Source organism: Hevea brasiliensis, chromosome 9 (genome assembly GCF_030052815.1).
Source record: "Hevea brasiliensis isolate MT/VB/25A 57/8 chromosome 9, ASM3005281v1, whole genome shotgun sequence".
Taxonomy (NCBI): domain Eukaryota; kingdom Viridiplantae; phylum Streptophyta; class Magnoliopsida; order Malpighiales; family Euphorbiaceae; genus Hevea; species Hevea brasiliensis.
Genome location: NC_079501.1, coordinates 9,225,176 through 9,239,517, shown reverse-complemented (window position 1 = coordinate 9,239,517; position 14,342 = coordinate 9,225,176). Strand labels below are relative to the sequence as shown.

Here is a 14,342-nt window from a genome sequence, read left to right as displayed (position 1 = left end):
GACTCGAGATTATTAAACCAGAGTCGGCAGTTAATCTGCAAATTTCCAGACATTTGATGATTACGAAGTCCCAAACATTGTTGTATGATTTCATTAAATTCTGCAATCGCATCAAATGTTACACGCTTTATTCAACATTGCACAAACACAAGGAAATCGAAGCTAGCCTTCCCCATCTCAAAACACCACAGACAAGCCAAGGGCTCTTGTTAACTCTGTTAAAAAGGCTGGAAGAGCAGGCCATCCACTAGCAGTCACTAGCTTGCCGTGAGCCACGCACCCTTCAGACTCCACTACTTCTCCACCAGCCACCTTCACGATGGCCTTCATTCCATGGCTACTCGCGCATCTCTTCTCCTAATTAGTCAAATACATGTGTTCTTTACTAAACTCTTAATCCAGAAGTATATATATATACATGTAATTTGATGATAATTAATTAATAAATTACCTTTAGAGCACCAGCAGCAGCCAGAAGCCACTTCCCTTGTCCAATTGCTGCAATGATCTTGCCCTTGTCAGCGAATTCCTTAATCAGAGAAACCACTTTCTCATTTATGACCAGCAACTCTGGGGACCTGCCTCCAGGCAACACCAAGCAATCGTAGTCATCTACAGAAATGTCACTCCAATTGGCATTAACGACGAAGTTATGGCCACGCTTTTCGCTGCGTATTTGGGCTCCCTCGTCATCGTGGATGGCGGTAACGCAGCTCTCCCCTTTTTTCTTGCTTGGGCAAACTGCATCAACCTTGCAGCCCAAACTTTGTAGAGCCCGGAATGGCACATTTACCTCGTAGTCTTCTACATAATCCTATAAAACACAACCCAAATTATGGATCGTACTTGTAGGCACGCTATTTACTAATTTCTATGGCACAAAATTTGTCCGGCTTACCGCTAACACAACCAGTACTGAGTTTCTGAGAGATCTTGAAATTTTGGCTCCCATGGATTCAAGGAGAACTCTCATATATTCACCATGTCCTGGCCACCCAATGGAACTAACAAGATTGCCGTCCTTTAGACAAGCGGTAATGTCAAGAACCGATTCTATACCAGGCTGCTCCCACCAGGTGCCTCCTGCAAGCTCAATGATGGGTTTCAAGCTGGAAAAAGCAGTGCATTTCTTGCCATTGAGGAGTCCTGCTGCTACCAACATGAGTTGGCTGTGGCAGCTAGTGATTAAAGGCTTCCCTGTTTCTGCAAATCTTTTTACCATACCGACCACCTTGTCATCGGCGCTGAGGAGCTCAGTGAACCTGCCTCCAGGTATTATGAGGGTATCATAGGATTCTACAGTTACGTCCTCGTAGTTTGCATTAAGCGTGAAGAAATGGGCTTGCAGTTCTGTGTATAGCTGCCAAGGTAGAACAACAATGAATTTGCCATCTCTGTTGCTGGGATATAAAAGGGAAATGGATTAAGAACATTACCTCGAAGCCCAAGTAATCATGAATGGCAGTGAAGCATTTATCACCGGCACGCTTGCCGGGAGAGGCACAATCGACCCTCAAACCTAAGGATTGAAGCATAAAGAATGGCACAATCACTTCATAATCTTCCATGTAGTCCCCGCATAGTATGAGAGCTGATTTTTGAGCATTGGAACCCATGATTTCTATACCTTCACTAGGATCTGTGAGATTGTGCAATCAGGAGGAAGCTATTTATTTACGTAAAATGAAGTGGTCCAGTGGAGAGTGGCGACTGGTAACATGTGGTGGAGAATTGGAATTCATTAACAAGGAAGGTATTGGTGGGGATTATATTCACGTTTAAATTGCACTCAACAACTTTATCTACTTCTTGTCTTTTTATGCCATCCGTTTTAGTTTTATAACCCAAATTAAGATTCACATTTTTATAAATGGATGGATGAGGTTATGAGTTGAATCATGACTCCTTTGATGTTCCAGCTAATCGATTTTTTCCCCATGAAAAATTACTAAGGGAAATAAGAAAATAAAGTTGACAATCATTTTATTAGTTATCAATTGCTTTTTTAAAGAGTTTACCAAACAGGTTAGTTAGATTAGTATAATTATTTGGACACTTATTTTCTATCAAATAGATGAACCAAAAACACCCTTATCAGATATCTATTCTATGGCAAATTATAAGATAGACTTGGCCTACTAAAAAATAGTAGGCTGAACTTGGCTTGGCCTACTAAAAATAATACTGGATACTAACATAAAAATAATTGAGTCTTAAATTAAATTTAGGAAAAAAAAAACCCACATATTTGTAAGTGAAGGACCCACAACCCAAATGTTAAGGACAAGTAATAATAATAATAATAATAATAATAATAATAATAATAACAATAACAATAACAAAGAGCTGCTCTTTTTTAACACAATTTTTTTTTTTAGAATTGAAGAGAAGTCATTATGTAATGGCTGTACAGTTGAAATGCTAATTTTCTGGGTTGACTTGAATGAATAACTGTGACTTAATAAAACTGTATTTATAATATTTATAGAATATCTAAACCTGTGAAATAATAGACATTTCCAAGTAATCAAGAGTTTACACAGATATAAACAATCAGGAAATGCTAGAGTTACAAAAGATATCAGCAATGCCGGGCAATTCATCACATCCTCCACCTCTTCTCCATTTCAGATTCAAATGACCATGGAGAAACCAAAATTAGAATGGCAGGCTTCATATATGAAAAAAAAATGGAAAGCTCACCGATTATATGGTCGAGGAAAAGTATGCCAAAATTCAAGGCATACAGTAAAAAATCATTCAGTCTGATCTCGGCCTATTAGGTCCACCTTTACCATTGTTGTATAGCGGTAACAGCCAACGAGACCCATGTTTCCTTTTGCCATAACAACGCCAATAAATCACCAAAATTGACAATATAAAACCAATTGGTACTGCCCACCTGTATCCCAAAAGGAAAAACCATTAAATGAAAAAGAAAAAATGAACAATAATTAAAAAAATTCAGACTTCACTTGAGGGTATTCTAAGAGTCCTCTGAGCATATGTATCCATTTACACCACTTACGAATCAACTGATACATTTGAACAATATAAATTATATTTAACACGCCTCAATGGTGTCATTATTGTTCTACTAGGAAGGAATGAAGAATTTTCAATGCTTTTGTCTATGTACTAGAGGAATTATTTTCGTTTTTGTGGTTGCGAACAAAATGCATGACAATCACACTGCAGAAAATCAAAAAGATAATATTCAATTTCACACACGGCAAAACACCATCTTAAGATATAACAGGCCTCCTTTTTTAGGACCAAAAGTGGAAATGTTGTATTACCTGTCCAAATCAAGGATAGGGCTGTAGACAAGAGTTTCCCAAGTTGCTACGATAAAATGCCAAACCGGATTATAATAGAGAGATTCTGCAGACCAGAACATCCTTGTGTACGTCTCCAAGAAGATAAAAAGTATCCATGCGCCCATTTCTATCAAAATGAACTTTATAATAAACCGGCCCACTACCACCATAACAAGGGAGAAGGCCACCAACCAATTGAAGAGCCTTTGGTTGTATTCTTTTATAAACAGAGACTTTGACTTCCCCAACATCTGCAGTTTCACACAATACGTTCACAAATCCCAATTCAGCTCAAGAAAATGAGTAAGCAAGCAAACATCATCAGGGAAGTATAATAAATAACTATGGTTGATCAACTGACGCAAGTCTTTCACATTACATGGTGAAACAAGTCTACCAGGTACCATTTAGAGGGCCACATCTGAGGAGATCAAGATTGACATAATTTCAGATTAGTTGGCACTTGGCATGTTAAATGGAGATAATTTTCTCCATTTTGATAATTTTGCTTTATATTTTCTCCATTTTGATAATTTTGATATAAACACCATCTGAAACAATGAGGAAGTAATGATGGCACATTTGATTTCCACTTTCTTTAAAATGTGATCCAACTCAAGCATCAAAGTACCTTAGTTCAATCACTAAAACAAATTTGGAATAAAAAGAAAAACCTGGAAAAGAAGAGATTGTGTAATTAAAGGAATAACAATGAACGACGGAGAATACCTAACCTTCATCATGCGTTGCTCATAGTTTGCTTTTGAGGGTCCAACACACTCCCGCTCAAAACTTTGGTTGCATTGCAGAAAACCAGCATTGAACTTTGCCATGGAAGGAAGTCTAAGAACTTGAAGTTGGTCCATTTTGTCCTCACATCTAACATACAATGCCTCACAGAGTTTTGCTGATTTATAGTCATTCGCCATCATGACATTTTTATATGCCTACATAGAATTTCCAGAATAAATATCTCTACAGGATCACAATATATTGCAGAAATAGTCCTATACAATATTGCAAATATTGTAGTCCTAGTACAGGTGCCTATAAAAATATAAATAGATAGCATATTGAATTTCAAACTATTTCAAGCCACAAATATGCATGTTACACATGGCATAAAGCACATGCCAATTCCAGCATTGCCAGATTGAGCCACCTACGATGAGAATGTCAATTAGCAGATAAATCATGAAACAATAAATTATCCATCTAAAATTATTTTCAAAAAAATTTCCAATCTACTTGTTTAAGTGGATTAGAGGGCCTAAATAATATCTTCTATTATGTGAATGATTCAACAGCTATGAAGAACATTTAGAAGGGAGACATTTATAATCAGGTCTTGATATTCTACGTGACATGCATAAACCAGTGCTGCTCTCTCTCGCTCTCTCTCTTTGGTTGGGGTTGGGTCTGTATTTGGATAATCTATTGGGAGTTTTTTCCATGAAGTCAAATGAGAGCTCAAAACATTAGACAAGCAAGAACCATCAAGTCAATCAGTAAAATCTTTTGCAGAAAATGTAATTTTACTTCACTGCATATCAGTTCCAAAAATGAATCTATGAATTCTTGATTTTGTTTAATGAGAAAAGAATCATCATATCATACCTTCTCTATTTCCTCTTCCAGTTGCATGACAGATCTCTTTGCATGGTTACGGCCAAAATGCTGTTCATCAAAAGATTTCATTGCTTCCCCTCTAGACCTTTCATGGGCATCTAGCAGAGATTGCTCTGGGAGTGGTAACCTTAATTTTGCCATTGTTTCACTGTATAGCTTCAAACATCGCTCAAGGATACCTTTGTTGAAAACCTCCACGAGAGATCCTGTTGATGGAATCTCCCCTTTATTCAAGGCTTCAAGTATCTGAAAATTTTAAGATGAATGCTGAGGGAATATAAATGACCAGTATCAATAAACCTAGATTTCACCTCTACTCTTTTTCCTTCTTGTTTTCCCCCCTTTTCTCTCTTCCATTCCCTAGCACAGTAAACTAATGGTGTTCCAATATGCTTGGTGCTTGATGCCATTTTTCAAGGACATCATCCAATTCCAACCATTAATTGCATATCACATAGGTGGACACTGCTATGAGCATTGCAGGGATGTGTCACATTTAGTTGAAATTCTGGGCATCTAAGCAATTCCTTGTTAATTTATTATCTAACCGTTTATCTTTTACCCCTTTTTGGGAGAAGTTACAAGTGATGCATTAACAAAAAAGTGCCTAGTGAGCCATAAAATTGCTATCCACACAATTAAGTATACCCCCTATGAAAAGGCCATATTACACTTTTCTTTTCAATAAAATAAAAGCAATAGATGTACAATTTTAATGTTAAAAATGGAAAAAAACATCAAATTGGCATACAGTTTAAAGTAAACTCAATTTTCACATCTCCAAAACAAAACTTTAACTTTCATGTAAATTCCACCTGATATGACACAGAAGGTTGGTATAAACAAACCTACCTGCTCCAGGAAAGTTACAAACTCTTGTCCATTTAGAAGTTTTCCCTGCACAATCTTTGGGCGAACAATGCTAACAACAAGCTCCTTCAATTGCTCCCTTCTTTTAACATATGCTGGGTCAAGCTCAACATCTTTCATGTCGCAAAGCTTTGTTCGCTGGAGATGAGGCTGCCCAAATTGAAGAGCAATTAGATTATGAAAGGTAATTAAAGCATTTGAACATGCAAACAGATAATCTGGATCTACACGACATTGATATATGACAAGACACATTTTTCAGCACTCTCTACCACCCACCCAAACCACACCACACCACACACCGCCACCACCCACCCTCCCCCGCGCCCCCCTCCCTCTTTTTCATTTTTTTCATTTGCTTTTGATTTTAGGTGTTGACTGCAATCATAGCAAACTAGAAATGAAAAGCAAATGGGAAAGGCGAAGGAATCAAAGACTTACATAATGCAGCAAACATATGGTAAGCCCTTACCTGTGGCAAGCTAAAAGCTGTGCTGTTATCACCCATAATAGCAAGTGATTCTCGAATCTGGTTAACCTGATAAAAAGTTACAAGAAGAGTGACAACTCCCAGAATTATTAAATTTCAATGACTGCACTGGAATCAAAATCACACAGATTAGTGAAGTACTTGATCAATATTTTTGTCCCCTGCATTCAGAACAAGCAACCATTATCAAACCTCTGTTTAAAAACTAGTTATTACACTAAGGATAACGCTTCATCTTTTCTAAAACCAGGTTTGGAGGGGGTAAAAACACTAACCATCACTGTTAGGGACACGTTGAAGGGCTTCATTCACCATTTCTTGCACTGATTTCCCTTCTATGTAACCAAAAAACAATCAGTTTTCTTTCAAGTATACAAGACGTCAAAACATGCATAGATGAATCCAAAGGTAATAATAATAATTAATATGTGATTTATGAAAAAAGATATGCAAATTCTTCATAACTTTTTGAAATTGGCACTCCAAAATTTATATATATATATATATATGTTTCATCAACCCAACATACGTAAGTCATTTAATTAGTGATTTTTATATATGTGAACTTGTTTCTAGCACTTCAATTCATCTTTTTAATAATATTACTTCTAATAATGTGAATTTTTTTAATTTTATGACATAGCACTTGCATATTTTTATGTATGAAATCTAATTACATTAAAATATCATTAAACATATTTTTTTAATTAATAATTATGCTTTGGCCCTTCCAAATTTTTAATATTTGTCCGTGAAAACATGCCATAATGAGGAATGTAAACCAACCTTAAGTCTAAGAAATCAGAAACGTATAATCATCTATTCTGGGGCATTTCATTGAGAGTATGGAAAAGGCAAACAATCATCCAAAAAGTTTGAAGGCACAAACGCACAAATTCAAAGAGTCAAATAAAATCTGAGAATGATCAACACTTAGGTAGATTTGAAGAATATTCAGAGCAAACACCCCACTAGATGTTGCAGCATAACATTATATAAAACCTAGATCATCATTGATAGAAGCAAGCAGCTATTCAACAAATAATATCCCAATAAGATATTGATGAACTTACGCAGAAAATCCCGCTGGATAAGCCACAGTAGTTTTGCAGGTTCAAAAGCAACATCTTGGCCCTATATATATGTGTGTGTGTGTGTGTGTGTGTGTGTATAAAATAAATAAATAAAAAGAAAATCAAATACCCGTCAGTTTCAGATATCCATTTCAAAGAAAATATATAAAGGGGAATATCTTTGCAATGACTCATAAATTACCTTAACTCTATTTTCCATGTATTTGTCAGCCAACGCATAAAACAACTAGTGTTAGTAACGAAAGTAGGGTGTCAAAAAGAGAAAACCGCAAATTGCTTTTCCAGTTTACAAATTTTATTCATTAAACAGATATGAAGGTGAACTCAAAGAAGTGCAAACCTTCCATAAAATTCTTCAGCAAGCTCGACTGCAAATGACAGGCGGGATATGTCAGCTTCTCGGATCTAAACACACAATGGAACAACATGTAAGTATTGCCAGAGGAATCAACAAAAATGAGGCAAGCTTGATGACAAATGGCCAACAACCTTTTACACAAACTATAACCTCAAATTAGAAAAGGAAATTGTAAATATTTCATATATGAATGCCACAATGCCTACAAAACATGGCATAGATGTATAGTGTCTTGTTTTTCTTCATATAGCTAGTCTAGTTCTATAAAAAAAAAAACAAGTTACCATTCTCATATGTAAATGCCTCTGCTTAGTTCCAGACTTCCATTGACTGGTTAACAATTAAGATCGAGTATCTTCCCACAAAATTATTTAATGGACAATGTTAATATCAAGTTACAGTATTCACCATCAGCTTCTTGGAGAAGAAATAGGATGCCTAAAAAAGTGGATGTCGGCATGGGGTGGTAAAAGTGCTTATTTAACTTAAGATTAAGATGGTTTCAGCTGCAGTACCTTAATTGCTATTCTAGTACAAACAAAAAAAAGTCCGCATAACATATGGTGTCTCATACTCCCAATGCTCAAGGCCTCCCACATTGTGGACTTAGGGCCGGGACAAATGTATACATGCTGATTGTCAAGCTTTTTGCTCTGACTCAGCCTTCTTTAAAAAAAAAAAAAAAAAAGAAAGAAGACAACAACAACAACATAGCCTCTCATCTCTCAGGTGCCACATCAACAGATTCCAGATTCTAATGACTGGAATATGGTCAGTGGTTAAAATTGAAAGGAATCTGAAAGTTCACATAATAAATTTATTTAAAAGTTGCTAAAAAAAGAAAGATCCAAAGTTCAGGATTTTTCGACAATTTGGCCTTAAAAGAGTCATATTCTCTTTAAATTCTAGGGATATATTTTATCCAGATTGCTATTCTTTTCATCCATTATAACAAAGTTAATCATAAAGCACACCAATTATCCAGCACGAAAAAAGTCATAGAGAGCTATAGCATAGCATAGCATAATTTGTACGCCTAACAAGTCAGATTTTCGCATAACAGCACCTTCAGATCCAGCAAATGTATATTGAAAGCTAAAAGTAGAGATAAATAACTAACCGTCTCAGGTAGATTATAAATGAGTACAGAACTCAAAACAGTTGCCAGAGCAAATATCCTGCAAGAGAAATATGAGAAAGGAAATCTACAAAAATTGTTGATGTCCAAAGGCAAGCAAAGATTAAATGATTTGGAATTTACCGGTCATCATATACATTTGACTTTCCAACACTTTCAAATCCCTCTGTATCAAGGTAAAACACAGAAGTTTTAACTCCATCAATATCCAATTCTAGTGGAGTTCCCCAAACCCAAATCCCTGAAAGAAAGAAATAAAAAATATATATATATTAAAGATGATCATGATTCCAAGCAAAGAATAGCACAAGCTTCCCACTCAAATTTGGATTACCTTTTGTCTTCGTGTCACGCATATGTCCAACTCCAAAACCTGAAGAGGGAAAATTGAACTCAAAGTGCTTTAACAATGAAGTATGTGTATTACAGATAACTTAACCATGGTGAAGACAGTACCTTCATAACAAGAAAGGGAAAGAAGCTGATTAAGCAAAAATGATTTTCCAGAGCGGTATGGACCAATAACCTGATTATGCAACCATCAAATAAAAGGGAAAAAGGGTAAAATAAAATAGAACAACTGCTCTTCATATGGTTATACAGATTATAAATATTCTTTACATAATAAAAATAAAATTTTAGGTGTACTTGTTAGATACAAGTATTGACCAAAGCTAGACATGCTATATGGGCAATTTATGTAAACCTACCGTGCGAAAAGCATCAAGAAATTGATCAAGTGTCATTGCTTCATTAAAAATTGTTAAAGAAATAAGAATTTCTGAAAACTCACAAACTTAAAATTTTCTGAAGCATAGATTTCTCATCATTAAAAATTTTCAGCTCTCAAAATTTCACTGTCCACAAGAGTTTTGAAGCCCATCTCATGAAGAATAGCATAAAATCCTACAATATGCAATTATATTGCAACTTACTAGGCTGAAAATATAGAAATCATTAACCTTCTCATCACAACTGATTTCCACAAGTATTTTTTTTCTTTCTCATAGTTGGTAATGAAAGATTTCTATAACTCTACTTGCTTCTTTCTGGATCCAGATTCAGTTTTCAACCTAGGACTCCATATTACCATTACACTCATGGAAAAAATTATGATTTTGATCCTCAACAAAAATGTTAAAATTTATCAAATTATGTGGATGGGCATGCCAGCTCCAAAAAAAACAAAGATCATTTTTCCCTATATATAATAATACGTAACTTCATCATTAAACCAATCATATTCATATGATTAACCAAGTCAGATAAAAAATAAATAAATAAGTAAATGCTCGTATGTTTTACGCATGGCAGTTATAATGAACTCGAACATCATGGATATTTTAACCAAATTAGTTGAAAAATAAGTTGCAATTATTATAAACAGAAGAAGAGGTATCTCATGCATACAGCAACTGCAGCTATTGGTGTTGTTATTCGTCTGATGGCTTCCAAGCCACCGCTTGCAAGCCGAAGCTTTGTATGACCAGGATCAGGTTCAATAATTGGAAACCTGTATATGCAGAAAGGAAGACAAGTATTAAATGAGATAAAGTGTATCATTAGCTTCTACATAATATCTAAAATATGTGATGAATACTCAACTCAACTCAACTGAACCTTTATCCCAAAAATTTGAGATCGACTATATGGATTCTCTTTCTCCACTCTAGACGATTTTGGGTTAAATCCTCGGAAATATGTAATGCTTCTAAGTCATGTTGTACTACTCTCCTCCAAGTCAGTTTAGGTCTACCCCTTCTTTTCTTTCTATCCTCTAACCTAATGTGCTTTACTTATCTAACTGGAGACTTCGTATGTCTACGCTTCACATGATCAAACCACCTCAATCTCCCTTCTCTCAACTTATCCTCAATTGGCATCACTCCTACCTTTTCACTAATACTCTCATTACGAACTTTATCTAGTCTAACATGACCACTCATCCGCCTTAACATTCTCATCTCCGCAACTCTTATCTTAGACACATACGACTCCTTTAGTGCCCAACACTCACTACCATATAAAATGGCCGATCGTATGATTGTACAGTAAAATTTTCCTTTCAACTTATTAAGAATCTTGCGATCACATAAAACTCTCGTAGCACCTCTCCACTTCAACCATCCGGCTTTAATCCTATGACTAGCATCCTCCTCACAACCCCCATCTACTTGAAGGACTAAGCCGCGATATTTAAAGTGATTACTTTGGGACAGTACCACTCCATCCAAACTAACTCCTTCCCTATCACCAGTTTGGCCTTCACTGAACTTGCAATTCATGTATTCTGTCTTCGTTCTTCTTAACTTAAAACCCTTTGACTATATAGTACTTCTCCAAAGCTCTAGAATATGTGATGAACATAGTTATCAAATGCTCAAGGCACAAAAATAAAAAATATATATTAAAAATAAAAAAAAAATTATAATTATACTATCACACCTCAAGTAACATAAAACTATATAATAATAACTAACAAATATGCAAGTAATAATTAGTTTATAATCCAAAAGAGATAAAAATAAACTACTAAAAATTAAAGTTTAATAAACTAGAAAACTACTAAATGTTCAATCCACATCAATAGAAATATCAAAATCCTCTTCATCTTCTTCATCATCTTCATTATCCTCCTCATACTCATATTTTCACATATTAACAATAAAGGTCAAGTCTCAACATATTTTCACATATTCACAATAAACAATATGTCAAAATCACAAATTTATACTAAAAAGAAAAGGAAAAGAAAAACATTGCAGGGTAAGGACTAAGGAGAGAGCATGAAAAGAAGAAAATGGAGAGCATGTCATTGGCATCAAAAAAAAAAAGTTGCAGAAGAAGAAAGTGTAGTGCAGAAACAGTGCAGGAAAGAGAGAGAGAGAGCATGACAGCAAAAAAAAATGCAGAAAATAAAGTGCAGTGCAGAAACACTGCAGGAGAGAGAGAGAGAGAGAGAGAGAGAGAGAGAGAGCATTCCAGTCCAAACAAAAAAAAAAGAGAGGGAGAGAAGAGAGGGCATGGCAGTCCAAAAAAAAAAAAAAAAGAAAAGTGGAAAAAGAATACCCAACACAGGAAAGGGAGAGAGAGAGAGAGAGAGAGAGAGAGAGCATGGCATTGACAGCAAAAAAAAAAAAAAAAAAAGGAAACACTGAAACAAAAAGAAAAAAATGCAGCACAGGGGAAGAGAGCAGAGGAGAGTGAGAGGAGAAGAAAAAGAAGAAGAAGAAGAAGAAAAAAAAGAATAAGAAAAAAATAAGAAAAATTACTACCAGGTTTGTTTGATCTCTCCCTTCACTCATCTTCTTCTTCTTGTTCTTGTTCTTCTTCTTCTTCTTCTTTTTCCTTATCAAGCACCTTGCCTCATCTGATAACAGTCACTAAACAATTAAAATGACCAGATAGCTACTGACATAGTTATTAAAGGCGCATTTCAAGCACACCTAAGTCTCAAGGCACACCAGGCTCAAACCCTAGCGCCTTATGCGCCTTTGTTCCAGGCACAAGATTCCAGAAAGGCATGCCTTCTTTATCTCTACTTTTAGCGAGCACTTTCATTGGTACAAAGGACTACCACTTAAACTTAAATAAGCAAACGTAATTCAAGATATATGCCAAAGAAAAAAAAAAAAAGAGAGAAAAGCTTCGAATTTATTTGACTTTTAAGGATTTTTAAATTTTTTACTTTTGCTCCTCACCTCACTTAGGCGCACGCCTGCGCTTTACACCTTGTGCCTAGGCTCCAAGACTCATTGGCGCCTTAGCGCACCTTGAGCCTTTAATGACTATGGCTACCGAATGATAGAGTCAAGGCAACAAAACAAAACGACAAGTGTACAAGGAATGTTTTGAAATAAATTAATATTCAAATATCTAAAAGTATGCAAGAATGAAATCGATAAGCCAGTATAAGAAAAACCTGCACTCAACAAGAGTTAAAAGTGAAGCATTGTGAATATATTGGCAGTTGCATATCACTTCCATTGGAAATGCATACGTAATAACAAAATTTTAATACCATCCCTCCAAAATAATGAGCTTCCAGAGTTCATGAGAGCGCAGGCCTAAAGCAGTTGCAAAAAAATTTTGCCCACAAATAATCAATTTTATCTTTACTCCTAACATTCTAGACTTTGAATCCTCAAGTTTTTCTTGCACTATCTTTGAACTTCAAAAGTGCTTCCCACAAAAATACTAGACTAGGAAACTGCCAATTTTGATGGTTGGCATTTCTAAACTGCACCCATATAAAAAATTAAAAAAAAAAAATTGAATAGGCTAGGTTTGGCTCCTCTTCATTGTTCATTACATGATCGTAGCTAGCTTGAAAACATAACATAATCCATCAATTAAACTCCAGAAAATACTCTTAACATTGTAAATCAAGCTGAATTGGCATTGGTAATAACCAATGCCATATGATGTCTTACCAAAGATCTTAAAAGCATACAGTAAAAAAAAAATTAAAGCTTTACAGGACAATAAAGCACGAAAACTTCAGAAACCAGCTTTATGCTAATTCTAAAACTAGATAACTACAAATCTATTCGAGTAGATGCAAATCCATAAATTAACAATAACAATAATAATAGGCGTTACAACAGTTTGACATCACTTACGCTTGCTGAAAATTGTCAATTGAGACAGACCCGGATGCGAAAAGACAGAGAATAAGCGAAATAAAGAAAATCCAACAAGAAATCTTCATGATTGAAAGATTGCCAATAATCGTTATGTCTCTTCTTCCCAAATGCAGCAAAGCAAGGGATAGATAATGTGTCGAAATGTACGGAAAGCGCACTTATATGTGCGAAGAGATGCACGAACGGATTTTTTGAATAAACGGGTAAAAGGAGGAGTGGGATCTCGAAAGACTATTGAGAAGGGTGCACGTTAAGAATCGCGCAACCAGTGGAGGTGGTTTTGCATCTAAAGAAGAGAAGTGCAGAGAACTAGTTTAGGTGGGAAAAGCAGAGGATCCTTGCCTCCTAGCAAAAAAGTCATCAAGTTTATTGTGAATTTACCGTGAAGGACTCTTTTTACACGGGAAAATTGGAGTTATAGGGGTATTATTGTAAAGCAATTAGATCACAGTAACGTCGTGAGTGGACGTGGCTTACTCGGTTTAACCTTCTAGTAGCAGTTTTGGTAAATGGTTACAGGATCCCGATGTCCAAATAATTTTTAAAAATTTTTCATTTTTAATATTTCAAAATTTACTAAAATTTATAAGCAAATTATAACTAAAGAATTATTTATATATAATAAATTTTCTTAAAATAAAACCTTATATTAATTGAAATTTTGTCCAAATAATTAAAAATAAATTACAACGATAGATTTTAGTCATGATAAATTTTAAAATATAATTTAAATGAATATTAAAATATTTTTAATTTAATAATATTAAAATTGATTTTAAAATTATAAAATATCAAAT

General features: G+C 35.1%; 2 protein-coding genes across 2 annotated transcripts; both read right to left on the bottom strand.

Annotated features, from left to right (window-relative positions):
* Window positions 1-60: 60 nt before the first annotated feature.
* LOC110631730 (DJ-1 protein homolog E) lies at window positions 61-1,781 on the bottom strand. The gene is made up of 4 exons (XM_021779668.2): window positions 1,437-1,781; window positions 899-1,360; window positions 452-814; window positions 61-357 (listed from the first exon to the last, which is right to left on the bottom strand). Exons 1-4 carry the CDS (start codon window positions 1,614-1,616, stop codon window positions 178-180), a joined length of 1,185 nt encoding a protein of 394 aa, XP_021635360.2. The 5' UTR covers window positions 1,617-1,781; the 3' UTR covers window positions 61-177.
* Window positions 1,782-2,452: 671 nt separating this feature from the next.
* Window positions 2,453-13,878, bottom strand: LOC110631729 (uncharacterized). The gene is given in 17 exon segments (XM_058152755.1): window positions 2,453-2,902; window positions 3,300-3,571; window positions 4,055-4,267; window positions 4,938-5,195; window positions 5,802-5,969; window positions 6,292-6,357; window positions 6,451-6,470; window positions 6,585-6,644; window positions 7,383-7,443; window positions 7,585-7,629; window positions 7,671-7,808; window positions 8,882-8,939; window positions 9,023-9,140; window positions 9,234-9,272; window positions 9,356-9,425; window positions 10,310-10,412; window positions 13,522-13,878. Coding segments are annotated over 17 exon segments (1,920 nt in total). The 5' UTR covers window positions 13,611-13,878; the 3' UTR covers window positions 2,453-2,760.
* Between the last annotated feature and the right edge of the window lie 464 nt (window positions 13,879-14,342).